At 49.6% G+C, this 27,257-nt stretch overlaps 8 protein-coding genes across 8 annotated transcripts; 4 read left to right on the top strand and 4 right to left on the bottom strand.

Moving 5' to 3' along the window:
- Positions 1 to 7,214: 7,214 nt before the first annotated feature.
- On the top strand, positions 7,215 to 11,052 carry N7525_006696 (putative cell division control protein Cdc25; the record flags this gene model as incomplete). Its single annotated transcript, XM_061213810.1, has 3 exons — positions 7,215 to 10,358; positions 10,416 to 10,632; positions 10,715 to 11,052. The coding sequence occupies 3 exons, from the start codon at positions 7,215 to 7,217 to the stop codon at positions 11,050 to 11,052; spliced, it is 3,699 nt and encodes a 1,232-aa protein (XP_061068241.1).
- A 1,344-nt stretch (positions 11,053 to 12,396) lies between these two features.
- On the bottom strand, positions 12,397 to 13,457 carry N7525_006695 (Mov34/MPN/PAD-1 family protein; the record flags this gene model as incomplete). Its single annotated transcript, XM_002567197.1, has 2 exons — positions 12,397 to 13,373; positions 13,433 to 13,457. The coding sequence occupies 2 exons, from the start codon at positions 13,455 to 13,457 to the stop codon at positions 12,397 to 12,399; spliced, it is 1,002 nt and encodes a 333-aa protein (XP_002567243.1).
- A 544-nt stretch (positions 13,458 to 14,001) lies between these two features.
- On the top strand, positions 14,002 to 16,499 carry N7525_006694 (putative microtubule associated protein (Ase1); the record flags this gene model as incomplete). Its single annotated transcript, XM_002567196.1, has 4 exons — positions 14,002 to 14,118; positions 14,176 to 14,228; positions 14,282 to 14,496; positions 14,551 to 16,499. The coding sequence occupies 4 exons, from the start codon at positions 14,002 to 14,004 to the stop codon at positions 16,497 to 16,499; spliced, it is 2,334 nt and encodes a 777-aa protein (XP_002567242.1).
- A 945-nt stretch (positions 16,500 to 17,444) lies between these two features.
- On the bottom strand, positions 17,445 to 19,571 carry N7525_006693 (glutamate--tRNA ligase MSE1; the record flags this gene model as incomplete). The annotated part of the gene is made up of 7 exons (XM_002567195.1): positions 17,445 to 18,012; positions 18,083 to 18,249; positions 18,308 to 18,565; positions 18,629 to 19,045; positions 19,105 to 19,142; positions 19,203 to 19,275; positions 19,323 to 19,571. The coding sequence occupies 7 exons, from the start codon at positions 19,569 to 19,571 to the stop codon at positions 17,445 to 17,447; spliced, it is 1,770 nt and encodes a 589-aa protein (XP_002567241.1).
- A 277-nt stretch (positions 19,572 to 19,848) lies between these two features.
- On the top strand, positions 19,849 to 21,319 carry N7525_006692 (putative DnaJ domain protein (Mas5); the record flags this gene model as incomplete). The annotated part of the gene is made up of 4 exons (XM_061213809.1): positions 19,849 to 19,885; positions 19,948 to 20,030; positions 20,052 to 20,704; positions 20,764 to 21,319. The coding sequence occupies 4 exons, from the start codon at positions 19,849 to 19,851 to the stop codon at positions 21,317 to 21,319; spliced, it is 1,329 nt and encodes a 442-aa protein (XP_061068240.1).
- Positions 21,320 to 22,728: 1,409 nt separating this feature from the next.
- Positions 22,729 to 24,371, top strand: N7525_006691 (uncharacterized protein; the record flags this gene model as incomplete). Its single annotated transcript, XM_002567193.1, has 2 exons — positions 22,729 to 22,798; positions 22,873 to 24,371. 2 exons carry the CDS (start codon positions 22,729 to 22,731, stop codon positions 24,369 to 24,371), a joined length of 1,569 nt encoding a protein of 522 aa, XP_002567239.1.
- A 295-nt stretch (positions 24,372 to 24,666) lies between these two features.
- On the bottom strand, positions 24,667 to 26,603 carry N7525_006690 (putative amino acid transporter; the record flags this gene model as incomplete). The annotated part of the gene is made up of 3 exons (XM_002567192.1): positions 24,667 to 25,058; positions 25,120 to 25,305; positions 25,361 to 26,603. 3 exons carry the CDS (start codon positions 26,601 to 26,603, stop codon positions 24,667 to 24,669), a joined length of 1,821 nt encoding a protein of 606 aa, XP_002567238.1.
- Positions 26,604 to 27,023: 420 nt separating this feature from the next.
- N7525_006689 (uncharacterized protein) lies at positions 27,024 to 27,236 on the bottom strand (the record flags this gene model as incomplete). The annotated part of the gene is made up of 1 exon (XM_061213808.1): positions 27,024 to 27,236. One exon carries the CDS (start codon positions 27,234 to 27,236, stop codon positions 27,024 to 27,026), a length of 213 nt encoding a protein of 70 aa, XP_061068239.1.
- Positions 27,237 to 27,257: the final 21 nt, after the last annotated feature.

Genomic DNA, 27,257 nt, shown 5'->3' with positions numbered 1-27,257 from the left:
TTCATTTACTCCTGCGAGGGTGTGATGTACAATTTATCAAGTGGGTTATGTTATTGAATCGTGCCCCTCGCTCAGGGCATTTATGGGTACGGAGGGGAAAATCCTTTGTTTATCGAATAGTTAAATTGTGTGGCATGTGAGGCGGATGATTCGATCGTGGCACACTTCGAGAGGCTTACGGTGATAATAGCCCCTTATTCCCTAATTTCAGATTTGCCCCCTACAGGGGGATTGTATCAGTCTCATCTGCAAGATATCTAAAGTACTATACAAGATACAAGATACGTCTTTTTTTCGGATATCAAAGCCTCGGAAGTCATTGATAGATCTCAACCATGGTTCACATCCGTCTACCCCTCAACCCCTCCAGAGCTTCCAAAGATCTACACTGTACAAACATTTACATCGATATACATCTACTTCTATTTCTATCTGTAGTCCCTAATATATATACAAGGCAAGTATTGTCACACAACTCCGAACGTGTGCTTTTGGGAATGAGACAGGGGTACATAGGACCACCTATAGAGTTGCATTTGTTTTGCCTTGAATGTGAGAATGCCGAAGTTGAGAATGGGGACTTCACTGCCCTGTACCAAGTATAGCCCACGCTAATGGAATAGTTACATCAATATGGGAAAGTAGATCGATCCAGTATCAAATCAAGGACGATGTATGCTTGGGTGCCCATCAGCCCCGTCTCCTGACAGATCATCCCACTGTACTTTTGCCGCCTCACAAATTGACTGGTCCAGATCCAGTCTCACCTTTGGCCCTCTGACCCTCTAGGACTATGATAGCTGCCCCCGCCTTGTGGCTGTTCATCTGTTTGACTGTGCCACGCTCGAGATTATGTGTTCCATCATGCCATGTCCCACTGCATTATGCATTGCATAGGATCGATGTCTGTATCCTGTATTTTCTTCGAGGCATCACCTGCCGGACTGCATATAGAAAGGATCTACATGAAGAGCAGAATGTAAACTGGAGCATTGGATGGAATAGCACCTTCTAATTTACTAGTACTCCTTTTTAGGCAGTCTACGCACTGAAGAACCCGGGTAACTGCGCTACAACTCCCATAGTAGGGCCAAATGCCCATGAAGTTACGGAGTACGGAGTACGGAGTAGTCTTCAACGAGTTCTTTCCTCCGAGGCTCCACATGCTGAGGTTGCAGTTTTATACACCGCAAAGCTGACAGTTATGTCTACAACATACTCTTTAAAAACCACACCGTGACCTATCACTGCGGAGCTGCAAATTGAGCATCGCGAGTTCCCGGGTCCTATCAGTGGGGCAAACCCAACGCTTACATCATTGGAGCCCCGAAGATCCCGGACGCGAGCACCAACGCGGTTACTTGGGAAACGCGCTTCGCGTGAAACACGGCACAAGATCACCTTTCACTTCACAAATCAAATGGGGTCGAAATTCGCAATGGAAATCTCGCTTCCACCTCGACATACATCCTACTCCGTAATAGCGTCCCTGAGCACCCCCTTGATTCGCGGAAGCCAAATCCTAAGTACATATGTTGTATTGTTCCGGACTTCCGGTTGATCATTGAAGCCTCAGCGAAACTTCATCTGATCTGGTGGATCTAGACTATCAACTAACTTCAAGCTCCAGCGGTGAAGCCGGGTGGCTTACGCTTCTCAGAATGGGGTCCCTAGAGTACATGATTCTTGATGCAAACCCAACCCGTCGACATCCTTCGAGCTTTTACTCGGTCCACTTCCCGATGCAGCGGACCGACCCAGTCTAACGTTCTCGACCCAGGAATTGAAAAAGAGGAAGCCCATGGCGGTGATATCGCACGAAGCGGTGACTTCACCGCCTGGCAAATATCGTTATTGATTCCTTGCCTCGAAAAGTAATACACCAGACGATCCACCATTCCCAATCCCTTGGGCCACAAATCCAGGATATGTCTTTCATTCCATATCCCTCCAAGCGGTCAAAAGCACGCTGAACAAAAGAACCAAATCCATCGAAACCCACCCAATTATGGATCTGCACTGAGGATCCAAACAGACCAGTTACGAATCAGACCTCTTCGACCATTTTCCCTTCGAGCGCTGCTCCACATCAACGAGCCAACTACCGTAAGAGGAATTTCAGGAATCTCTTCCCCGGTGCCCCTGAGCTAGTGGACACCGACAGACGGGCTTGGCTGGAGCCCATCGTCCCGACAACTCCATAGCCAAGGTCCGGTGTCTCCGCCGTGAACGCCAGGACGGTCTGGAATCTCCCAACTCAGGCCCCATTCTGTAACTAAACCCAAGCCAGCCGTCTCTAAGCCAAAGATGTCGGTGAAGCCTGTTTCGTGTCAATCAATATATTTGGCCTTCACCGCTTCTGCAAGACGCATACAGAGTACGAGAAAGAAGCTACTAAATAAACGTGTCCCCACTGGTCTCGACTTCAACCGACTTGACGGTGTGAGTGAGCATCATCATTGATCGCGTAAATTGAAATTGAATTTCGGCTTGAAACTGGTCCCCATTGTGCGCGCTATCGCCGATATACTTTCGCTAAATAATGGGTCTTTAAAGAGGACCCCAACATCTCAGCGTCGACAAACCAAGACAAGGACCACTCGAGTCGCTCTCCACCCAACGCGTGCTCTGTACGTCGTAAAGCTCATTACCAGACAACGGGCCGTCAGTGGGTTTCAGAGTGTTTATTACACAATAATAGCAAATGCGCCTGCCTACTTTGTCCAGGAAGCCCGTTTCCGAATTCAAGGTACGTTCGCACCGGCCGTCCCGAGGAACACGAGTCTGGGCTCCGGGCGCCCGCGTCCTGTAACCGTATCCAGAGACACGGGTAAACGAAGCTTTTCGTGTAGCGTGTAGCATGTGGAGATTGAATGAAACTTGGAAATATGGAATTCAGAGCCCTCATCCAGGTACTCCGTACGGGGTACCGTATGTTGTATAGCCCAAGTGACAATTTATAACGTGCATACTCCTTATAAATTATTCCATGTCGATGATCCACTCCTGGATGACAGGCCTGTTCATCCAGGACCTTCTAAGGTCGTGTCGAACCACGGAAATATAATCAATCGCAGATGCGATCGCCAAACCCCTGGATCGTGACGGAATGGGACGCCCGGGGAAGACCTCCCGGTCCATGGTTCACTCCCGTCCGGATCTTGGTTCGCGTCACGTTCTGATATCAGACGGACGAGTCACAATTCTGTTTCTATCCATACTTCTGCGAGGCAGATTGAATTCCATCCGGTCGGTGCTGCATGCTATTTCTGTGTGTACATATAACATACATATATAGCGTGCCGTGCATATAACGCAAGTACCTCCCTCGCCCCCTCTGTCGCGTTGGCGAGTTGGCCGCATTGATTGGACAATTCCTCCGATGCAGGGGATACACCGCACATGCGAGCACAGATTCCGCACATTGGCAATAATATCAATATCATTGCACTGGGCTTGTAATATTGCTGATCCCTTATCCAACGGAGATGGTCCCCTCCTCCCCCCGCGCGGAGGTGATCCCGCGGAATTTTCTCGAAAAAGGTGGACACCGGGCTAAAGGGACTAAAGTGGAAAGTGACGGAGAACGAAGGACCGGAGAACCTTCTTCGTTTGAGTGTCGCGGCTTGATCGCTCGGAAGTCACTAAGGTTTAACGTGCGACGCGCCCGTCTTCCAGAACAAAGCAATTACCGACAAATAGACTTCCATAGTCGGATAGACTAGGGGCGTGTTACTCCATACGATACAAAAGTGAGGCGGTAATTGGAATTATGGTGGGGAACTGGGCGTTGTCTTGTGTCGCATTGAAATCAAGGTGGAAAGTAAAAAGATGAAAAGCAAACGAAAAGGGGGAGCAAGAGATCATCGGAGACCCGGGGCTCTGGGTAAACAAGAGAGTGAGATCGAGTCGTTATTGGATGTGTGCTGCACCGAGCGGCAGGATTGGGTCTCGGCAGGTGGGAATCTCTCCGGTTGGGGCGGCTGGTGACTGGTGACGATGTTGTCTGCCTAGGTTTCTGCGATTGGCGTAATGTCCGGCTGCAAGGAACAAGGAACGAGGGGTATGGTGGCGACTTTCAGATTTCAAGGCCGTTTGGTTTGCTATCCGGTTTAGCCTTTAGAAGAAGTGCTCCGTACACAACGTAGTTTCAGGGTCAATTGGGCCAGGCGTCTGCCCGTTTGTTATTGGATTTCTTGATCTCCGTCTCGCTTGCTTTTGTCTACAACACATACTCCGTACTCTACAAATACATTGTACTTTGAATGATAAGGTATTATCAGTTCCTCGACATTTAGTAGGAACATTGAGAGAGTGGTAACATACACTTGCATGCTTAATATGTGTTTAGTACCTAGGTAGTGAGGTAAACACTTTATCCCAATCGGGAAGGTGATAATAGAGCTATTCTGGCAAAAGTTTCCAACGTATCCTATGTGAAACTACTTCACGTATGTGTCATTGGTCACTTAGCGTCTCTTGCCTGTTGGAAATATGGTTTTCAAGTTGTGCTGACCCTAATTAACGAAATAAGTGTTGTTATTCACCAGAAATATGTAGATATATATATACTTGAGTTTTCACTTATTGACGTAATGCTTTGTCGATACATAGGCATTCCTACCCACAGCCTCATAATAGGTTCAACTGCACTGTACCCTCGACGAGAAACGAAATTAATATAGAGCTTGATCCAGTCGAGGCTCGTCGAGGCTCTGATATTGACTAAATCGTTGGAACCTAATCGGAAATCGGTCCCTAAATCGGCGTTCCGCTCCATCCGAAGACGAATATCTCCCATATGATATAATGAACAACTCGCTTACAATGTACATTGTATGTCCACGGGTGTGCTCTAACTTCCAGGGCTTGCCCAGGTTATGCAAGTACAACAAGCCACATTGCAAATGCTTCTCTCACCTTGATATAACCGAGCCGAGTTCTACATCGTGTTGGAATGATATAATATGATTGCTCGACTGCAATTCATTGACTTGCCTGATATCCTTTGAACATGCCTAATAAGGCATTAATCCTTCATTACGCTTGAGACGTCGAACCTTCTCCGCAGACTCATTGCACGTCGCCCAGGAGCACACACCCCTCTCATTGATACTCATCTCCACGAGGAGAAACGGTCCGTTGCTAAGTGGGCAAGTTCCCAAGCCCTCGGGTCCATTGTGCATAGTTCTGTGTGCCGATAGCCAACGGTCTTGCATAGAACATAACTTATTCGGCTCGAAGTCTCATTCTGAAATGTTCTCGATGTTTTGGTAGTTTCATGCCAAACTGAAAATTGCCTATGTGGAGATTCACAAGCTGTACGGAGCAGTACCATGGTCCAAGTCGGAAGAATGAGCGGGCCGTAAGTATGTTGTAGGTATCTAGATTGGCTGAGATCATGCCATTACCAGTACGACCCCCATCGGAGGGGCCAAAGGATTCTGATCACATACTCCCTACAAGTAACATCGAGAAAATTCACAACGAAGTTGTATATCTAACGCGATGCGCGAGTGTCAAACTTGTCTTGAAACCTGGGGTTCGGAATGAGGCTGCGTCATGCCATGCAGCAATATCACCGACTTCCAATAATGCTTCTGTGTCTACCCATGCTTGCATCAACCACGCGCAGACTTAGGTTATGTTTCAATTGTTACGTGTATATCATCTGTACAACATATATTGTTGTACTCTACTCCGTACGGAGTATATTATCGTGTATTGTACTCCGTACCGGGGACGAGCGTCAGCACGATCCAACCCACGCCTGGAAAGTGGGAACTGGAAATCCACTTTAGAGTAGCTCGAAATTAAATATATTAAAAACCGCCTTCTAGAACCATTTTAGCGCTAGTAATTGGTTAGAGAATAGACATTTTTCCGAAGGTCATCCGGTAGAGTTTCATGCTATATTTTACTCGACACAATATGTTGTAGAGACAACGTGGAAGGGAACAAAAGAAGTTTTGTCATACCCCACTGGGGCTGGGCATCCGGCCTCGTTGGATATCGGCCGGGCATATGGACCACCCTATTATTGTTCATTCTTACTGAGACACTATGTGTCGGATTTGCGCATTGTCGGCTCCCCGAGGTACTTAACCCAGTAGTTAACAAATAATTTGGATTGTGTGTGTCTTTTTGACACCCCCTTACTGGTCTAAGCTAGGATATCCTTGATCAATTATTGAAGAATGGAGATTGTTGATGAAGTTGAGGCACATATAATATGTCAAATTAGGGGAACTTGCAGCTCGGAGATCCCATGTCATTCTTCACAATTGCAAATTGATAGATGCATGTCTTCCATATGCAACCAATAACCGCGGTCGAAAATTGTACCTGTGGGCCACAGACCAGCCTTGCACGAGTATATGTTGTCTTCTGATATTCTGGCATTTGTCACCAATCTCGAGGTTATACATCAAACTACATATGTACCTAACCATTCTGACTGCTCAAACCCGTACCCTAGGTGAGATGTGACCGTAAGCGTGTAAGCACGTCCACATGTAGTAAGAGTCCACAGGTGGATATTTCATCACACACAGACACCTGGGCAGTGGGGAACATCGCGCTGTGAAAGAAAGACAAAAAACCAAGGTAATAATAATGAATGGTCTGCTCCAGAAGGACTCTAGGGTTAACACACGGGACAGCTCCATTATTCTGAGGGGCTCAGGCTTGGACTCAAAAGATTCCGAGTCGGACAGGATGCCAAATGGTTGTAAGACTGTGAATATTCAAGTATAATATCATTTGAGAAGTTCATCTCATTGTCATTTGGTGTTCATGCAAGATAGATTTCATATGGTATTGTAATCACTATGTATTTTTGCTCTTGATTCCCCTCAAAAAAGCCTGCTTGTGGGCTCCATCTCGTAATAATACCGGTATTGCATGCGCCCGTCCCGCCTCCACCTGGTGCAACTCCCCCTAATTCAATCCCACTTCCATTTCTCCATTGCTTTTGTTATACCTAAGTATGTTATTGATGGCATAATCACAGTGTTGCATTCTAGTTCGACTACCCAAGGTCTTTTTTCTTTTTTTTCCTCGTTCGACTGGGCAAAAAGCGACTCCCCACCCACTCCTCCCCCCTCAACGTTGAATACAGTCATGAGCGGATATTGAGCTCAAACCTTGAGCTCAAACCACCCCCCCCTCAACCCCTCCAGAAGCTCTCTGGATTGTGGCCCTGTGAACCATCCATGTTTGATATTCGCGCGGCAGATTTAGCTGTCGACACTACTGCGCTGGGCAAGTCCGGAACTGTTGCGACCGCATTCGAATACACCGACGAACAAGTGACCACACCCACAGCCCAATCCCGCTATCGCGGTCGGGAAAACAGTGTATCACGAAACTACACACATTCCCCAGTCAAAATGGCCTCTGGATATGCCGTCAGTCCGGAGCCCCCGGCGCTCTTCGTACGGGCTATGTACGATTATGACGCCGACGATCACACTAGTCTGAGTTTCCGCCGTGGCGACATTATCCAGGTCCTCAACCAGCTAGAAACCGGGTGGTGGGATGGAGTGATCGATGATGTTCGAGGTTGGTTCCCAAGTAACTATTGTGCCCCAATTACGGAAGCGGACGATTCCCACGACCAGTTCACACACGCCCACCACGAAACCGAGCTCGGCGCGGACTCCGGACTTGAAGATGAATATGGCGATGGACATGATGAGGATGAAGTGAACTCCGAGGGGAATGCTCGGGACTCGCAACCGATTCTCCCTATCGAGGGTATTCCAGCACCTAAAGAGCAGGAAGAGGCCGCCTTTTGGATCCCGCAGGCGACACCTGACGGCCGTCTGTTCTACTTCAATACTCTCACCGGATATTCCACCATGGAGCTCCCTTTCGAGAACCCGACCGCAACAACTGAACCAGGCCCGCGAGATCGAAATAATTTCTTTGTCCCCGACCAGACACGGCCACCTCCAGAGCTGATGGCGCGTGGCTTTGAGCGGGATGAGGACGAGTACGATGGATCTGCATCGGAGGCAGAAGGAGAGTCACTGATGTTAGGCTCGCATGACTCGATTTCTCGCCGACGCCAGTCCGTGATGGATGGAGTATCCCCTGCCACGTCCATGGATTCCTTGTACGCCGCAGGATCTAAAGATTTCAAAACGCCGCAGCCGCCGAGCAAGAGCCCGCAAAAGTCACACAGCCTCGGCGGAAACAGTACCAGCACATCTGTGACCGAAAGCTTTTCCAGACCTTCTATTTCCTCCAACCCCCCTCAACACTTTGTCGACGATGGCTTCGCACCGCCAATCACCTGGCCTTTGCTTGTCGATAATATGCGGTACGCCGTGGAAGCCTATCGCCAGGTGCTTTTCAACGGTGAGCGTGCAGAGTACGTAAGAAAGGCCGAGGACATATCTGACCATCTTCGCATGCTGCTGGCTGCTGGATCTGACACGACGGATAACCACTCTGGTAACCCATCTATCATTTCCACAAACAAGGCGCTATATCCTTACTTCCGGGACATGATGTCTAAGTTCTCGAAGCTGGTTCTTTCATCACATATTGCCGCCGCTGATTGGCCTGGTGCCGACTCGGCCAATAAATGTTTGCAGGAGGCCGATGGAGTTATGCAAGGCGTGTATGGCTATGTGCAAGTGGCTCAACATCAGCGCGGCGATGCCATCCATCGCATCGTGCCTGGCTTCGTCAGCGGCAGCTCTTCGGGTGGTAGCTGGCAGAACAACGGTGTTTCCTTGAATACTTCAGGCCCGACATCATTCCTCGTTCCGGATGGAGGGGACTCGCGAGTAGAGCCATCGGTCTCTCTTGACACCGCCTTTTTGGATTCAATCGACATCCTCAGAAGATCTTTTGTTGGTAGTATTCGGCGACTAGAAGAACGGCTGGTTATAAACCGGAATATCGTTACAGTGGAGGAACATGGAGACATTGCCGATGCGATCTCAGCTGCTGCAATCAAGGTGATTGAACAGTTCCGCCCATGGATCTCCTCGGTGGAGTCGATGAATTTAGCTCCGTTGGGAACCAGCTTCCAGAACCCCCAGCTAGTAGACTTCAGCTTGCAAAAGCAGAGAGTCTACGATGCTATTGGAGATTTTGTCCTGAGCTGTCAAGCAGTCTCTGCCCCTCTGGCTGATGAGTGGGCAGAGCTCCGTGGTAATTCTCTCGACGATCGTGTGAATGCCGTGCGAGGCATCGTTAGACAGTTGGAGAACTATGTCTCCCAGATTGGCTTCTCATTGTCGCTGCTCCTCGAGCAAATCCCCACCGAACTAGCATCATCTCTAAGACGGGATAGCCGCCAAGAAGCGGAAGATGAGTCGTACAAGATAATGCATAGCCGAGGCGAGTCCAAGGCCAAGATTGCCACAGAGTCAATCGGGATTCCGTCCTCCTACGCTCCTGAAAAGGAAAGTGGCACAGATAAAGTACGAAGAAATATGGACAAGGCACAACGTTTCTTTGGCCAGGCACCCCCAACGGCTATCACCCGAGAGCCAATCCGTGAGCCAGTCCGTGAGCCCGAAGAAACTCCCTGGTTCTTGAAAATGGCCCATGAAGGCGAAGTGTTCTACGATAACAAGGGAGACTTGCCCATCCTCAAATGTGGAACACTCGCCGGATTGGTTGAACACCTCACCCGCCACGATAAGCTTGATGCATCCTTCAACAACACATTCCTCCTCACCTATCGCTCTTTCACTACTGCCACCGAACTATTTGAATTGCTTGTCCAGCGGTTTAACATTCAGCCTCCATTTGGCCTGAATCAAGATGACATGCAAATGTGGATTGACCGGAAACAGAAGCCGATTAGATTCCGTGTCGTCAACATTCTTAAGAGCTGGTTCGATCACTTCTGGATGGAGCCCAATGATGAACTGCACATGGATCTCCTGCGACGTGTCCATACCTTTACCAGCGACTCCATCGCTACCACGAAGACCCCAGGAACCCCTACATTATTGGCCGTGATCGAACAACGACTTCGAGGACAAGATACCACTGTTAAGCGCCTTGTTCCGACTCAGAGCACCGCCGCACCAACACCAATCATCCCTAAGAATATGAAGAAACTGAAGTTCCTCGACATTGATCCAACGGAGTTTGCTCGGCAGTTGACCATCATTGAGTCGCGCCTCTACTCCAAAATCCGGCCCACTGAGTGTTTGAACAAGACATGGCAGAAGAAGGTCGGCCCTGATGAGCCGGAACCATCTCCCAATGTCAAGGCCTTGATTCTTCACTCGAACCAGCTTACCAACTGGGTCGCGGAAATGATTCTCGCCCAAGGCGATGTTAAGAAGCGGGTTGTAGTCATCAAACACTTTGTGAACGTGGCTGATGTATGTGTTTACTCTGCTTGCTTGACAAATCCCGGCCTCACTAACTCAATCATACAGAAATGTCGCCATCTGAACAATTATTCTACCCTGACTTCCATCATCTCGGCTCTTGGAACTGCACCCATTCATCGTCTAGGTAGAACGTGGGGCCAGGTTAGCGGACGCACGTCCGCAATTCTGGAACAGATGCGCCGGCTTATGGCTAGTACGAAGAACTTTGGCGAATACCGAGAAACCCTGCATCTCGCTAACCCGCCCTGTATTCCATTTTTCGGTATGCGTCACGGTCATTTCAAGCAGATTCAAGTTGTCTTGGAGTATCTCACCCCCTTGACTCTGTAGCTAACACATCTTAGGTGTCTATCTCACGGATTTGACCTTCATTGAAGACGGTATCCCGTCTCTAACACCATCAGAATTGATCAACTTCAATAAGCGGGCCAAGACCGCAGAAGTCATCCGGGATATCCAACAATACCAGAACGTGCCTTACCTTTTGCAACCCGTCGGCGAACTTCAAGATTACATCCTCAGTAACCTCCAAGGTGCTGGCGATGTACATGACATGTACGACCGGAGTCTGGAGATCGAGCCTAGGGAGCGCGAGGACGAAAAGATTGCAAGGTATGCTGAAGCCACAAGCAGAGACAAGGGCTCCTTGTTATTTGCATCCACCGTCGCTATCTTGCGATAAATTTGGTTTTCTGTTTTAAATGGCGTTTGGCATTTGCTCGACGATACCCAAATTTGACCTCCTATACTCCTCATTTTTGGGCCAAGACAACTCTGCTATTTTTTTTTTTTTTTCAAAACTGTTCGGCTGTTGAGACTAACTGGTTTTGATTCTGAACTGCGTAGATTACTATCTGAATCCGGTTTCCTGTAACCCGTGAAGATCCCTGTCAAGTTACGTCTTCCCGCACCAAAACAGGTTCGACAAATCCGACAAATCCGACGCCAATCGACGCTCGTGTTCTATCACCACAGGCTAAACCCATTCCTTTTGGGGGCATTCACGGGCCTTGTGACCGTGTCTAGGCTATCCTAGTCTCCACCCCTCGTCTTCCGACCTCTTACCTTCCAAGGATACTTGCAGATCGATTCATCACATGCATGTGGAATGTCTTTCCACGACCCACTACTGTGAACACTTATCCTCGATTCAGTTACCCTCGGCACATTTATCATTGCACTAATACGGAGTATACTCCGTTGATTCTCTCGATATATCATTTTCCCCGATAGAGCTGTTCGATTGGTTGGGACTTCTTGTTTATTCCCCCTTTTCTTCTTCCCTTTTTTTTTTTTTTTTTTTGTTTATTATCTCCCAGATGAGGTTAACCTGTCTCGATGACCACCTTGAACCCACCTCTTCTTTGTACTGACTGTGACATATTCTGGCCATTTTCTCGGCGTACATTTTTGGCCTTTGATTTCACTTCTGTTCTTTTTCGTTTCTTTTTCAACATATCCTCTTGTGTTGTCGCCGGTTGGGGCGACCTGCTTTTTCCTTTTCAAGCTTATGTCCTCCACGCCGTCTTCTGAATAATGAACGTCACGAATGACTTGAGACTCTTGTTCCTGTCTGATGGATGTTATCCGGTGGAGTTGGCTTGATGCTTTCCACTTCATTATATACAGTGTTCCACTACTTATTCGATTCTTGCGCGGGATACCGAGTATTCCGCGCCAATAGAGGTTGATTCTCTTCATCTGTCCCAGATTGCTTAGCCTACCCGAGTTACTATATCACCCCAAAGATGGGTCGTACATTTGTGCATACAAGCGACGAGACATGAAGTCGTAAATTCGTTCATTGCAGAAACTGCAACTTTAGATATTCTATTATCATGATGGGTCAAAGAAAAACTGCTGCACACGGCAAGACCTGAGAAATGCCAGCGCATATGGCAAGGCAAAGGAATAAAGGGATATCAACCCGCTGAGCGCCAAATACAACAGTTCAGGCTAAAGAGCAAAAGCGTGGCAGTCGTGTCAACATCTATGGGATTGAGGACCCCTCATCGTCTGAGCTGAATCACTCTGTCAAAGGAGTCTGGTTTCCGATGCCGTGGAAGAGCTTCATCTTTGTTTCGGATGCTAGGAGACCCTTTACTTCCTCCGCAACAATCCGTTGTCCGCCGCGAACCACCTTATCCAGCTGTTGATCTTTGGTGTTGCCGCCACCGGCACGAGGACCAGTGACCTCCATTCCACGCGCGGCTTTGCGCACTTTTTGGCTGAGATCCATGATCTGCTTGTTACCGAAATCACGAGAGGTGAATAGCGGGCTCTGACTGAGAGTAGCGACCCAGTATTTATTCCATAGAAGGGACAATATATCCGCATCAAGAGTGCTCTTGAAATGACTGACATCGAGAGAGTAGTATTGATTGGCATGTGCGCCGAAGTCCTCCGCCTTCCCGAGTGGGATCGTCTGATACTCGTCGTCCTCATGAGCCTCCTTCTGCGGGGTAAAGTTCGATGGGAATGTTCGGAAAGCGCCGATCTCAACGCGGCCGGCGGAGATGGTACGGTCCGGATCGATGACGACGGCGACAAAGGGTCCGGTCATTTGCTGGGTTTGCTGAGTGGCCACATCAATCCCAGACAGCCAGCATCCATAACCAGGGTGACTGTGATACCATCCGACAGCATTTTCCATCCGCCCCGCGTCTCGACACGACTGCAGATATGATACCATGTACTCGTTTGCCTCGTCCTGCGCATTCACTCGGGTCTCGGTGCCTTCGACTGGCAGTCGGAATGCATCTGTCACCACGAACGTGTGGTGTAGGATGTAGCCTTGCATCAGGCCCATGACCTCTAGTGAGCCGCCCGACCGGGCGTGCATCACCATCTTCAATAGTGCCGTAGCGGAGATTCGGACGTGCTTGAAATAGTATGGGTCGGTGGCCCATGGTCGCTCGTCGTTGAGGGCTCTTTCCGTATCGGAATTGTATTCGTAGAGGGCATCTCGTTGAGGGTCGAAGACGCTTATCGCGTTCTCGAGCTCTGTGCGGGGACATTGGTTAATTACAAGCTGGCTGTCATATGGGTATGGAGCTACTCACCCCAGGCCTGCTGGGCAGCCTGCATTTTGGATGGATGGGGATGGAGCAGACGGTCGAAGGCAAATAATGTATTGCAGGGATCAGAGTACCTAAGCAAGGGCTCTCAGTGATAATGGGAGTTCTGCAAGGACCGGAGAATAAATGGGTATCAGAAGTCAATGCATGAAGTAGAGCAAGCCGTGGGGTTGATCATTGATTGGCAGAATTGGGCGGTGGATCTGGCTGAGTCATCGGTTGCCCAGGACGACGATCGCGCCCAAACACCCACTTGCGACCTTGGAAACTTGATGTTATCTATCATCTGCGATTTCGGTACTTCCCCCTCATAAACAACAGTGTGCTCGCTTTCCTATGCCGCTGCCCTAAGTGCTTTCGCAAACCTCTACTTTCGTTTATTTCCGTCGCACCTTGTGTGCTGAGAACCCTGTGTGCCAGGCTCTCTTGTTTTGATCCCGACATTGGTCACCCTGTCGCAGCCTCGCTCGGCACTGTGTCGCTGCATTGGATACACCCCATTCTTTGTTATCAATCTCGACTTTTGTCACCCTTATTAAGGGGCTTTCATTACAATGGCGGTAGACACCGGCTACCTGACCACTCAGGTCAACAACATCGTCGCCCAGCTCCATGGGATTTACGACGAGATTGGAGTTCCTGCGCGCGAGCGCGAGTCCCGTGAAGCTGAGGTAAGCTTGGCCTTGGTATAACAATGGCATTGTCGCGTGGCTAACAGAGTGATACAGCTCTTCAGCGCCCTGTCAGAGACCTTGAACAATCATCTCAAGGTTGTTGATGAGTGAGTCGAATCCACAAACAGGTCCGTTGGAGGCTTGCTAATTGTATTCCTAGGGAGAGAGAGGATATGACGCAGGAAGCGGAACGTCTTATTACAGCTATTGAACAAATGGAATCGTCCCTGAGCGATGAACGGGCCAACGGCCAATACGAGCTTAACCGCGATGACCTTCGTGTCACTTACCCACTTAACAAATGTATTGAATTCTTGCGCGAGAAACATGACGCGATGAGCGAGTTGCATCGTGAGCGCTTTGAGCAGGTTAAGAGTGAGTGTTACCTGTGTGATGTGTTGCTGTCACTCCTTTACTGACATCTGAAAGAACTTGTGGACGCGCTTGAATCTTACTCCTCACACCTCGAGCCATCATTTGTCAAACTCGAGCTTCCTCCCACTGAGCCAGGGTCCTCGATTCCCCCGAGCTTCGACCTTTCGCCTATGTATGTGACAGCATTGGATGCCGAATTCACCCACGTCTACGAAGAGTACCACCGCCGCATTGCCCAGGTCCAATCTGCTTGCGAAGAAATGATCAAGCTCTGGGCCGAGCTCGGGACACCCCAGGCGCAAACAGATTCCACTATCGTGAAGTGTTATCGCGACTCCCCTGAGCAACTGGGGCTGCATGAAGATGATGTCGCCAATCTCATGGCTAAGCGCAATAAATTGGTGGAAGAAAAGAAGGGCCGCGAGCGGAAGATCAACGAACTCAGAACTACTGTAATCTCTCTTTGGGATCGGTTCGGTGTTGAGGAGGCTGATCGCAAGGCATTCCTGGCTGCGAATCGTGGCTGCGGTTTGCGCGTAATCAACGACCTCGAAGATGAATTGGCACGCCTCAACGAACTTAAGCGACAGAATCTCCACCTGTTTGTGGAGGATGCTCGCTGCCGATTGCAGGAACTTTGGGACGCTCTTTTCTTCTCCGAAGAGGAAATGCTTGATTTCACACCTGCATTCTCTGATGTGTGCAGTGACGCCTTGCTTGAGGCTCATGAGGCCGAAATTAAACGACTGGAGGCAATTAAGGAGCAGCGCGCTCCTACTCTCGAAATGATTGAAAGACACCGCACTCTTCTGACAGACCGCGAGGCACTTGCGACGTCAAGCCAAGATGCATCTCGCCTCATGGGACGCGGGAACAAGGGAGAGAAGCGTGACCCTGGAAAGCTCCTGAGAGAGGAGAAGCTGCGCAAGAGAATTGCCAAGGAATTGCCGAAACTCGAAGCTGACCTGCGGAAAGAGTTGGAACATTGGGAAGATGAATTCGGCCGACCATTCCTGGTGCACGGAGACCGATATCTTGATTCGTTGACGCCTGTCAAGTCAATGCCCCCACCACGGTCAAAGACACCATCTGCACCACCTTCATCTACCAAAGCAAGCACAATGAGACAACACCCGCCTACCCGACCTGGAAGCTCTATGAGAGGCCCGCCTCCACCCCGCTCTGCCACCAAGACCCCTACTAGCAGCGGTCCAGTTAAACACAACACAATTGGCTACGGTGCCTCTAGATCTGGGGCAACCTCAAGAGCTGGTGCAACATCCCCCTCAAAGCTTCCCGCCCGTGTCCCGCTGGGAAACATGCCCCATGGAAACAACTCCCCTGAACGTCGTATCCAACCTGGCGCTTACTCGTCTAGCACACTTAACGGAAAGATGCCGCCCCCGCGCGGACCTCCCCCACGGATGCGTGCATTAACGGTCGAGTCAAGGGAAGACCGCTTCAGCCACCTTATGGAGCCACCTCGCTGCAACAGCGCTATGTCCAGTGCCTATGTGCGGCCTGTTAGCCCAGAAGACGTCTATGATGACCGGCAGCGATCATTCATGAGCACTTCAGGATTCTCGAACTCGCAAAGATCCACCGGGTTCTCCCATTCATCTCACTCCTCACAGTCGTCACTGTCGCTGAACTCTGGCCAAGCCTTCCCTCGACCCAACCCGTACCTGCAGCATGCCGCTCCGCCACCAGCTGCCCGTCAGGTGTCCAACTCCTCTACAGTCAACACTGCAACCTCTGGATCTGAAAATTGGGAGACTTTTGAGGATGGCTCGGAATCAGAAGCTGATCCCAGTGAAATTTACTATTCCAAACTCCGTGCTGCACAAGGAGGAAAGCGATTTGCACCCGAAGATGGATCGGATCTCACTGGCAAGAAGGCTAAGGGTATTCGCAGTGTCAGTCCAGACGGTCCGCATCCCGGGCAGGTCCTGCGGGTTGCTGGCAGTGACACCGAGTGGGCTGATGACTACGAAACTTACTAGATATCCTGACATCGCGTCTTCTCCCCATAATGCATCTCGTCTTTTGCATCTCATTTCTCGGCGCCTCGGATGTTCAACGGTGTTACCCAACCGTTGACCTTTGATGATCCCACGACTGGATTCTGCATGGCTCATGATAAACCTTGGCTTCCCTTTCACGACTGAGCTCCCTTAGATTCCTTACGCTTCTCTCCCCACAAACGATAATCACCGAGGGGCCGACTTCAACCTCCCTTCTTGTTCAAAATTACGAGTTTATCATGTCAATCATGCTCATGCTCTCCTTCATCTTTTGATGTTATGAGCTCCACCCTGCGCCTGACTGTGCCAGACCGCAGCCTTCTGAGGATTTCTGTCATTCACGCCTTTCCCGGCTTGACACCCTCGCTGTTTCAATTCCCGCTGGGCTTAATCTTCTCCTTTTTCTGGTCTTCTTGGCATGGTGTTAGCTTTCATTTCTCTGTCACTTATTGTTTCACTTGGCTTGGTGCTTATGGCTCGTTTATTCCCTTTCGATCTCCGGTTTTGGGAGTCGGATTTTGTCCTTGGTTTTCACCGTTTTTCTATGTATTTGTCAGCGAAGTACAGTGTTTTGATATAGTGTTGCTAATTTTATCTTCTGGTTCTTCAAACCTTTGTTCAGTTCAATAAATACATCCTATGCGGAGAGACTTGGCTTATTCAGTCAGGGAAAAGGCTTGTTCTTTCGTCTATATCAGTCAATTGGTAAATGCCAGCAGAGACGAAATACAGAGCAGGACAGCCGCTCATCATTGAGTTATTTGCTGTAATTAATGATGGACAACCTGCCAAGCAGGTGATCGAATGCATCAATATCCTGTCTTCAGAAAATACATCTGTCTTCAGGAAATACATATTGGAATTGGGTTATATCAAATACAGTTATAGTACACATGTGCAGCCATTCGATCTCCTTATTTAACATTACCGGCCAGTTGCAAGAGTCCCCATCCAACTCCGATCCTCAGGCAAAGTTCCCTTAGGAACTCTCTGGCCAGCAGAAGGAACCAAGGACTGAGTCAACGCCTTGGCGTCCTGCACTCGGCGAAGTGTCTCATCTCTCCCGAGGACTACCATAGTCTCTGAGATTCCAGGTCCAGGCGCAGAAGCCGACAGCGCCCAGCGGAGGTAGTGATACAGCTCCTTCTTGAATATTTTGGCTGCGGTATTGGAGCCAGCGGATGTCTCCGACCCAGATGCGGAGGAGACCACGCTTTCTGAGCCATCGTAGCTGTTAATGTTGTCACGGTGTGTGTCGATGTTCCAGGATGCGGATGGGACGAGGGTTAAAGCGGCTGCTGCGGTATGCAGGGCTTGGATTGGGACTTCGGAGGATTGAGAGACTGGTTTGTAAGGAGCTCTGTCGAGTTTCGGGGTAAAGAAGGTGGAGTTACGCTGAGCGAACTCCGCCGCGTTTGTGTAGTTGTTGGCATCTGCGCGGATGAGGGGTGCGATGTATTCCAGGAGAGTGCGACCCTTCAGGATCGTGTCGCTGCTAGGTGTTAGTTATTTGGTACCAAGCAATCCACGCGGGAGTACTTTACGGCTGATGGCTAACTTACAGTTTGTCTAGAGGGTGGCTTTCTTCCACCACCGAGGCCACCTTCTTCACCATCTCGTCGAACTCAGGACCGCCGCTTTTGGCTAGGCGTTGGACATGTCCCTTCTGGAGGAATTGGAGTTTCTCAAAGGAGACGACAGTGTTGCCTCTGGTGATTTTCAAATTAAACTGGTGACATCATTAGTAGTGAAAATTGCGGTGTTTTGAGAGACTGAGAAGAACATACAATCTGTTCCAGTTCCTTCAGACTAAACACATCAGACTTCTCGGAATGCGACCAGCCTAGGAGCGAAGCAAAGTTCACCAAGGTGGATGGGAAGATCCCTTGCTGATCCCTGAATGATGAGAGGTCGATATCTGCGTTGCGCTTGCTGAGCTTTTGTCCGCTCTTGTCGACAAGTAGAGGGACATGAGCAAAGCTTGGTGGCGTCCACTTGAAGGCATTATATAGTGCCATGTGCATAGGTGTAGATGGCATCCATTCCTGATTAAATGTTAGTTCGGTATCTTGTGAGTTGATAGCTGCGAATATAACAAGTAGACTCACTGTTCCTCGGATAACATGGGTGATCTTCATACAATGATCATCCACAACATTTGCCAAGTGGTACGTGGGGTGTCCGTCCGACTTGATAAGAACTGGGTCGTTGTATACACGGTCGATGAAATCCAACTTTGAGTTATTCAATCGATTCTGACCAGATTTTCCATAAACCAGATCATTGAACATGGGGTATTCATCCACTTTCAATCGGATAATGTGTGCCTCTCCCTTAGCTGCTCGATCCTCTGACTCCTCAGAAGATATATCACCGCATTTCCGGTCATAGCCTGGCGGCAGTCCTGCCTGGCTGCGGTGACGGGCAATCGAATCCAATCGTTCTGCGGAGCAGAAGCATCGGTATGCATGGCCATTGGAGATAAGGTCATTGGCGTGGGACTGATATAAGCCTGTTCGTTCGGACTAAATGGGCACAGAGAGTTAGGGATCATTTGATTTGCGACAAAGGTGTGAAATCTCACTTGTCTATAAGGTCCATAGGGACCACCAACGACGGGACCTGTCATGAAAAGCGAGGGTCAGCAATTGCCCTCAATATCTGTATATAACTCAGACCGACCTTCATCCCAATTTAATCCTGCCCATTGTAAATCATCGTAAAGTCGCTGTTCCGCCCCGGGAATCGTCCGTTTCTACCGTAATCAGTCGTAGCCCATGCAACGGAGCGCAACCCACGAACCTGGTCCGTATCTTCAATGCGCAACAGAAATTGACCACCAGTGCGTTTTGCTAGCAGATAGTTGAAGAGTGCTGTCCGTAGCGAGCCGAGGTGGAGGTATCCGGTGGGCGAGGGTGCAAAACGCGTGCGCGCAGGGCCATTCGGCAGTTTGTTCTTCGAATTAGGCGCTTGAGCAGTCGGAGAAGAGGAAAAGGCTCTGCGTTGAATGATCCAAGATCGCCTGGCAAATAGCCCCTGAGGACTCCTCATTGCAAAACAGTCCAAGTGTCTGACGAAAGAGAGAAACGGCCGATCTCTGCGAGATGTTGCGGAGTTGCGGAGCTGCGGCGCGGAGCTGCCGAACAAAATTTCTCAACTTCGTTGGATCAAACAACTCCCGCTCTCACTACTCGTTCATCTCTCGTTTTTTTACTGTCGGGCTCAAATTAACGACATCTTTCTACTTAAAAAAAGTCCGATCGTATTTTATACGCATAATCACTGATAAGTACGTTGGAAAGTCGTGTTGTCTTTGACTCTACTAACAATGTTTTCAGTGGCTACGGCTGGAGTTGACCTCTACGGTATGTTTTGCACGGAACAACTATAAAGAAATACCATATTGATCAATTATTTCTCCATACAGAGGTCCTAGAGGTTCATCAGAGCGCAACTAAAGATGACATCCGCAAGGCATACCGCAAGGCAAGACGAATCCCAATCCTTTCCGTATTCCAGCGATACTGACAGTCGGCTTTCCATCAGGCGGCCTTAGCCAACCACCCCGACAAAGTCCCCGAAGCCGAGCGCGAAGAAGCCTCGGTCAGATTCAAGGCAGTGCAAGAGGCCTATGATATTCTCTACGACGATGACAAGCGACACCTCTACGACACACACGGCATGTCTGCCTTCAACGGCTCGGGTGAGCCAGGCATGGCAGGGCAACCCGACCTGGATGACCTGCTGGCACAGATGTTCGGTGGCATGGGTGGTATGGGCGGGATGCCTGGCATGGGAGGAATGGGAGGAATGCCCGGTGGTCGCCCCAACAAACCGCGCAAGAGCCCCAACGAAGAGCAAGATTACGAAGTCAGCCTGGAGGATCTATACAAGGGCAAGACTGTGAAGTTTTCTAGCGTCAAGAATGTCATTTGCGGACATTGCAAGGGCAAGGGTGGGAAGGAAAAGGCCACTGCCAAAAAGTGCTCGACTTGCGATGGCCATGGCCACAAGGAGGTCTTGCAGCGCATGGGCCAGTTTGTGACCCAACAGACAGTTATCTGTACCACTTGTAACGGGGAAGGCTCATACTTCGCCCCGAAGGATAAGTGTAAGAAGTGCAAGGGAACGAGAACGACCGAGGCGAAGAAGATACTGGAGATCTACATCCCTCGAGGCGCGAGGTAAGCCGGTCTTTTTTTCCCCTATTATCTGACCGAATCACATACTCACACTGCTCTAGGGAAGGAGACAGGATTGTATTGGAAGGCGAGGCCGATCAGGTGCCCGATCAAGAGCCCGGCGATATCGTTTTCAAAATCATTGAGGAAGAACACCCCGTGTTTACACGGGCCGGTTCGGATCTCCGCGCAACTATCGATATCACTCTTGCTGAATCCTTGACTGGCTTCTCTCGCGTCGTGATCAAACACCTCGATGGCCGTGGCATTGAGATTAACCACCCTCTCACCGCCGGCGCTATCCTCTCGCCGGGACAGGTCCTCAAGGTTCCCGGAGAGGGAATGCCCATGAAGCGCACTGATGCCCGTGGTGACTTGTACTTGGTTGTTAATGTCAAGTTCCCCGATGACAAGTGGAAGCCCACCCCAGAGATGCTGGAGAGGCTCAAGGAAATCCTCCCCAAGCCCAGCCCTGCTATCAAGGCTGACACCGTGGACGAGGTTGAATACGACCCCAAGGGTCAAATGGACGACTTCGGTGCGCAGGATGGCCATGGTGCGTCAGCATGGGAAGACGAGGAAGACGACGATGAACCGGCGCAGTGCGCAGCTCAGTAGAATTCTTCTTGCATAGACGGCGTCTGGGACTTTGTATTAATAGGGGACTTGTGAATAGAAGAAGAACAACCCTCTCGACTTCAAAACGTATTGTAGCCGGATGTACATCGATGTAGGGCATACCTATGTGGGTGGGCATCGTTATGTACATTAATATATACTCGTCTGTTCCTTTTGTACTAATTCCCTAGCCAAATCCACGGGCATGAAACTATCTCTTGATGACTGGGGCCAGACTGTGTTTTATATGCCTTTATGTTGTACTGCGGGACATGCCGCCGGCAACTTCTGGCGAAAACTACTTCCGCGCCGGTGGACTTTGTGCTATCATGGCAGAGTTACCAGGCACTGGGGAACCGCCAGAAGGTTTAAGCTGTAATGGAAAAGCAATGTAGTAAAAAGTGCGTGATAAGCACACAAAGAACCGACAGATTATCGGAGCGTATACTGGCCGGATTTAATACTCGGATATAACGACCGGAAACGGGTGCTCAAATTAATCCACCATACAGAATCCGTGAAAGCCCCTTTTATACGAACTTCGTTTATTCTCTCCCATACACATTTCGTTACATCAAGGGTCAGTCAGCCGAGCTAGCTAATCAAATCTTTTCGATTCCTAGGAGCTCCACCTCTCGGGCTGTGGGGAAATGAACGACGTAGGCTAAATGCGGGATACTGAACAGCGTAATGCCGGGTATCGCACCAATGATCTAACCACGTTTTGAGTATATAATAAGGCCGTGTCGGTGCCTAGGTGGGATGATACCGGCAATTGACCAGGTTTATACCCTGTAGAGGAAGGTGACCCCGGAGGCTTGGCAGGATGCCAAGGATTGGTATGATCAAGTCCAGTCACTACCTATGTTAACATTGGACCAGCAAAACCGCAGAAAGAAGCATGAAGCATTACCGTGCAATACTGTGTAATACCGTACTTGAATTGGAGATCTTCTTGAAAGCAATTGAGAGGAAAGGTGTATATCAACCAAATCTGAAGTATGTCGGCGAGATAAGTTCGCCGACGACAGCCCAGACCCTTTGCCGAGCTCCTCGGCCCCGCCAGACTTTCCTGTTTGGGTCTAGTGGCGGTGGTGTGTAACCTTATTTATCCGGCCGGGCGGTATAATTTATCCGTTTGACATCGAGTTGAACATCCCTGCAGCTGCATCCACCTCGATCCACCAAACAGGAACGTCACTTCTCCATACTCTCCATACATCGGCATTTGAACCCCATGGCACGATGGGTCCGGGGTATGCCTTAAGATGCATAATTGCCTTGGTATGAGGCCGGGAGGTGTCTGTGCCCTATTTCGGGCTTCCTATAAATCTAATTCTTGCCCCGACACCTTTCCCCCCTAACTTCATCCACTGGGAGGAAGAACCGAACACAGTTTGGACTGCAAAATGAGCTTATTCAAGAATATTCGCGTGTACGTGCTCGCTACGGTAGCGTACACGGGTTCATTCCTATTCGGTAAGACAAATCTCTCTACTTCTTACCATACCTAAGGCTATCAAATACGGCATACTAATCAATTTCCCGAAAAGGATATGACACGGGTGTGATGGGTAGTGTGCTGGAACTTCCAAGTTTCAAGGCCGATTTTGGACTTGAGGAGGGAAGTCCTGGTTTTTCAAATGCCAAAAATGCCCAAGTCTCATCCAACGTCGTTTCACTTCTCACTGCCGGATGCTTCTTCGGCGCTATCCTTGGCTCGATTGTCAACGACAAGTATGGCCGTCGCTATTCCATCATGGCATTCCTGATGCTCTTCCTTATCGGTTCTGCTGTCCAAACCGCTGCCACGAGCGAGCTATCCTATATGTATAGTGGACGGGTGGTTGCAGGTCTGGGAATCGGAGGCATGTCAGCCATCACTCCAGTCTTTGTATCGGAGAACTGCCCACCCGCGATTCGTGGTCGTATTGCTGGTCTCTTCCAGGAATTCCTCGTCATCGGTGTCACCATTGCATACTGGCTTTGCTATGGTGTGGCCGAAACTCTCCCCGCCACAACCAAACAATGGCGCATCCCCATCGGATTCCAGCTTGTGCCCGGTGGTCTTATGATGATTGGCATGTTCTTTTTGACGGAATCCCCTCGTTGGTTGGCTAAAGAGAATCGCCTCGAGGAGGCCCTCGAAGCCCTTGCATATATGCGCTCGGAGCCAACTACCAGCCCTGCGGTCCAGACTGAGATGGCGGAAATCAAAGCGGCCGTTGAACATGAAGTCGAATCAACCCAGGGACTTACCTGGCGAGAACCGTTCCTTCCTGGAAACCGCATTCGCTTCGTCAACTGTTTCTTGATGTTCTTCTGGCAGCAGTGGACGGGCACCAACAGTATCGGATACTATGCTCCCCAGCTGTTCCAGACCGTTGGAGTGTCCGGAGGCAACACGAGCTTGTTCACAACGGGTATCTATGGTATTGTCAAGGTGGTGGCCACCGGAGTCTTCCTCGTTATCGGTATCGACAAGGTTGGTCGGCGATGGTCTCTTGTCGCTGGCGCTATTTGGATGTGCGCAATGATGTTCATCCTGGGTGGTGTTCTGGTGTCCTATCCCCCGGACCCTGACAGTAACGCTGGTATCTCGTCTGCATCCCTTGCGATGATTGTCATGATTTACCTATACGTCATTGGCTACTCCGCATCCTGGGGACCGATTCCGTGGGTTTACGTTTCGGAAATTTTCCCAACCCGCCTTCGTTCGTACGGTGTTGGTTGCGGATCGGCAACTCAATGGCTCTTCAACTTCGTGGTGACTTATGTGACTCCCGCGGCTATTGGTAACCTTGGCTGGAAGACCTTCATCATGTTTGGTTGTTTCTGCTTTGCCATGGCCTTTTGGGTTTTCCTTGTCGTTAGAGAAACGAAGGGTCGCTCTCTCGAGGAGATGGGCGTGCTCTTTGAGAAGTTCCATGCCTTTGGCAGTTTACCTGACGTTGAAACTGCAAATGAAACCAAGCTTTCGTTTGATGGGGCTGCTACCTCGGTTCATAATGAAGTACAGGGTGTTGAAACTGAGGAACATGTGAAGCGATAAAGAGCTTTTAGAGCATTGGTGGTATTCTCCAGATAGACATCTCAAGCCCAGTCGATCTTTAGGGTTGAATCCCAGTTCTGTATATAAATAAGCCTAGTTATGATTTTGATCGAAGTCATATGACGTCTATTACCCAAGTCTCATCACATATTCTCCTTCCATTGACATATGTGCGTGTGTAGATCGAGAGAAAGAGAAAAACAAAGCAGACATCGGACCAGACACTCATTGACATATGAGACTTGTCAATGTTGAAAACAAACCTCAACCCTATAACTCAAGCCTGAAACCCGATCTATCCAGCTGGGTTCGCGCAAGTAAAATGCGTCAGTTTACCCTCCTTGAAATTCCTGTCCATGGAAGTAACTGAAGCCCAAATCCCCAGACCGGCGGCGGACAACGCAGCAAGCGAGTAGATTACATCAAAAGTGTTCCGCACAAGCTTCTTCCTGTAACCTCTAATCCACCGCCTGATCCCATTGTCCAAGTGCTGCACCTGACCAGTCATCGGATTGAACTCCTCTTCAGGAAGTATCGCATCATTCTGGACGTTGAATCCCACCAGCAACATTGGTGGAAATGTGTAAGAGAACTGCAGGATGCAGGCAGCTCCCACGAAGGATGTTAGATTACTGATTTGCGGGATTGCGGCGGCAATTACCCAGGCGAGGGCCCAGTAGGTAGGCACTAGAGGAATCGTTAATATTTATGTACAAATGCAGCCTTGCGGATCTATATCTTAACTCACCGAGCCCAACCCACAGCCACTTGCCAGTTCGGCTGTTCAATTCCGGGAAATGGAAGATATCGCGGAACACTGCTGAGTAGAAGACTTTTATACCAATGTTGCCGTATAGCAGTGCTGCAATGACGCCAGTGATAAATGAGATGGCGTTGCCTAGAGTCTGGAAATTGTAGGCAGAATTTGGGATACCTATTACAGGAATGTCAGCAATCTCGAAATTTCCCTCGGATGTTATGCGACTTACCTTGATACGCAGGATTGAAAGTAAATTGGCCTTGCGCACTGTACACAACCATGCCCGAGACAAGGTAACAAACATAGATGAAGATCTCGGCAATGATAAAGCCTTTCCAGAAGTCATATGGCCGTCTCATCTCAGCCATGAGCTCGTTGAAGAGGGTTGCGCCGCCGTACGCGAACACACCGTTCATCATAGCATTGACTTTGTCGTTAAGAGTTGAGCTCGCGGGCCAGTAGCCGCTTGTCTTCACAGGTCCCTTCGGGGTACCATAGCTAGTCAGCGAGGCTTCGTAGTTAGGTGGGTATTGATGAACCACAGCCATGGTCATGATGATGACAATGATATTCAGCCAGACCGCAATGTTGGCTAGGTAAGAAAGGCGTTGCAGGGTACGGATCTGCCCGAACACAAAGCCGATAACCATGAAGATAACCTCAGCAGCGATGAAACAAAGGAAGCCGTGGCCATTGGCACCAACAGCCATCTGCGCCAGTCCTTGTCCGTTGGTTACAGTGAGCAGGGACACATTGAGAAAGAACTGGAAGCTTTGTAGGACGTTCACAAAAATACGCGCCCAGTTTCCGTAGACACGGAAAGCCACATCGCTATAATTGCGCAGCGGGAATCGAGTCGAGTCGAGACCGATGAAGATCCTCCACAGTTGCAAGCCGGAGTAACAAGCCATGGCCCCGAAAACAGTGTACAGTACAGCTCCTGGCCCAAAGCCCATCTGACTAATGGCCCAGGGAACATTGGTCGGTCCAAGGATGTCCGTGGAGATGAGATAGAAGATCGAACCCCAGGTTGCAGTTCGCCCGGCCCGTTGTGCCTGCTCCCATTCTGTCTCCGTAATGCCCCAACCATCACTTGTGCCACCGCTGTTCGTTCCACTGGTAGGTTTGGCGCTGGGATCGGTCATGATAGAGGCATTCTGTTCCTGGACCTGTCTTCGCATTGGCACTGGGGCATCAGACTTTTTCCTAAAAAGCTTCTTGCCCAAGTACGCAAATCCCGCATCGTCAGTAGATATGTTCTTTTCAACCTCGCACGACCGCTTAGCCCAGTAGACATAGTTCTCGAAGGTGATGCTAGAATCCAAGTAGATCGAATGATTGCCATCAAAAAAGGCAGACGCAGGCTCAGGAGAAATAGAGACGGCACGCTCCTTGGTGTCCATCTTTTCTCCCTCCTGCAGATGAGCATCGGCCACGGCGCCCATGTTGGCGCCGGAGAATTTGTCCGCCATCGTGGAAATTGCAAATCTCCACAGATTCTGTATAATCCATCCAGGTCAGAGAGATGCAGGGAAGAGAGTGGGAGTCTCGAGGTGCTGTCTTTATATACAGACAGACAAAGCCTATTGTCTGTCGACAGGGGATGGGGATATCGCGTGTCAAAAGACACTAGTATTGAAAATGTAAATTGCGTGGATCCTTCGCAAGACTAGAAATGGTCTGTCCAATATCGAAAAAAGCTATCAGCCACCGACTCGACGCCAAATGTAACATGGCTCCATATCCCACGGGAAAGCAAAGCTTCGTCATTGTACAATCACTACGAGTGGCCATTGAAGTCAGCGATATCACCGGAGATCCACATAAATAGTGATAAGAAAGCTTGTCTGCGAATCCGAACTGTTGATGGCGCAAAGAATAGCCCCGCACTGTTAGTTCAGGTGCGGAGGTCCAACGGAGGCCGTCTTGTGCTCAAAGTACGTGAGCGATTTATCTGGAATCTTTGATCCTTGCAGTCCATTGCAGATTCCGGTTGAGCCGGAATCGTCATGTTCGGCGCTGTATGCCGTATCAGGATGGTCTTTTTGAACCATAGTAATCTCCCTTGCAGAGCGAATCAGGCATGGCTTTGCTAATTCTGCCATGTTCAAATGCCTCGGACGTGG

The sequence above is a fragment of the Penicillium rubens genome (assembly GCF_028828025.1).
Source record: "Penicillium rubens strain IBT 27055 chromosome Unknown utg000003l_segment0_segment0, whole genome shotgun sequence".
NCBI classification, from domain to species: Eukaryota; Fungi; Ascomycota; class Eurotiomycetes; order Eurotiales; family Aspergillaceae; genus Penicillium; species Penicillium rubens.
Note: the sequence above shows the minus strand (reverse complement) of the source record. Positions and strands in the feature narration are given on the sequence as shown.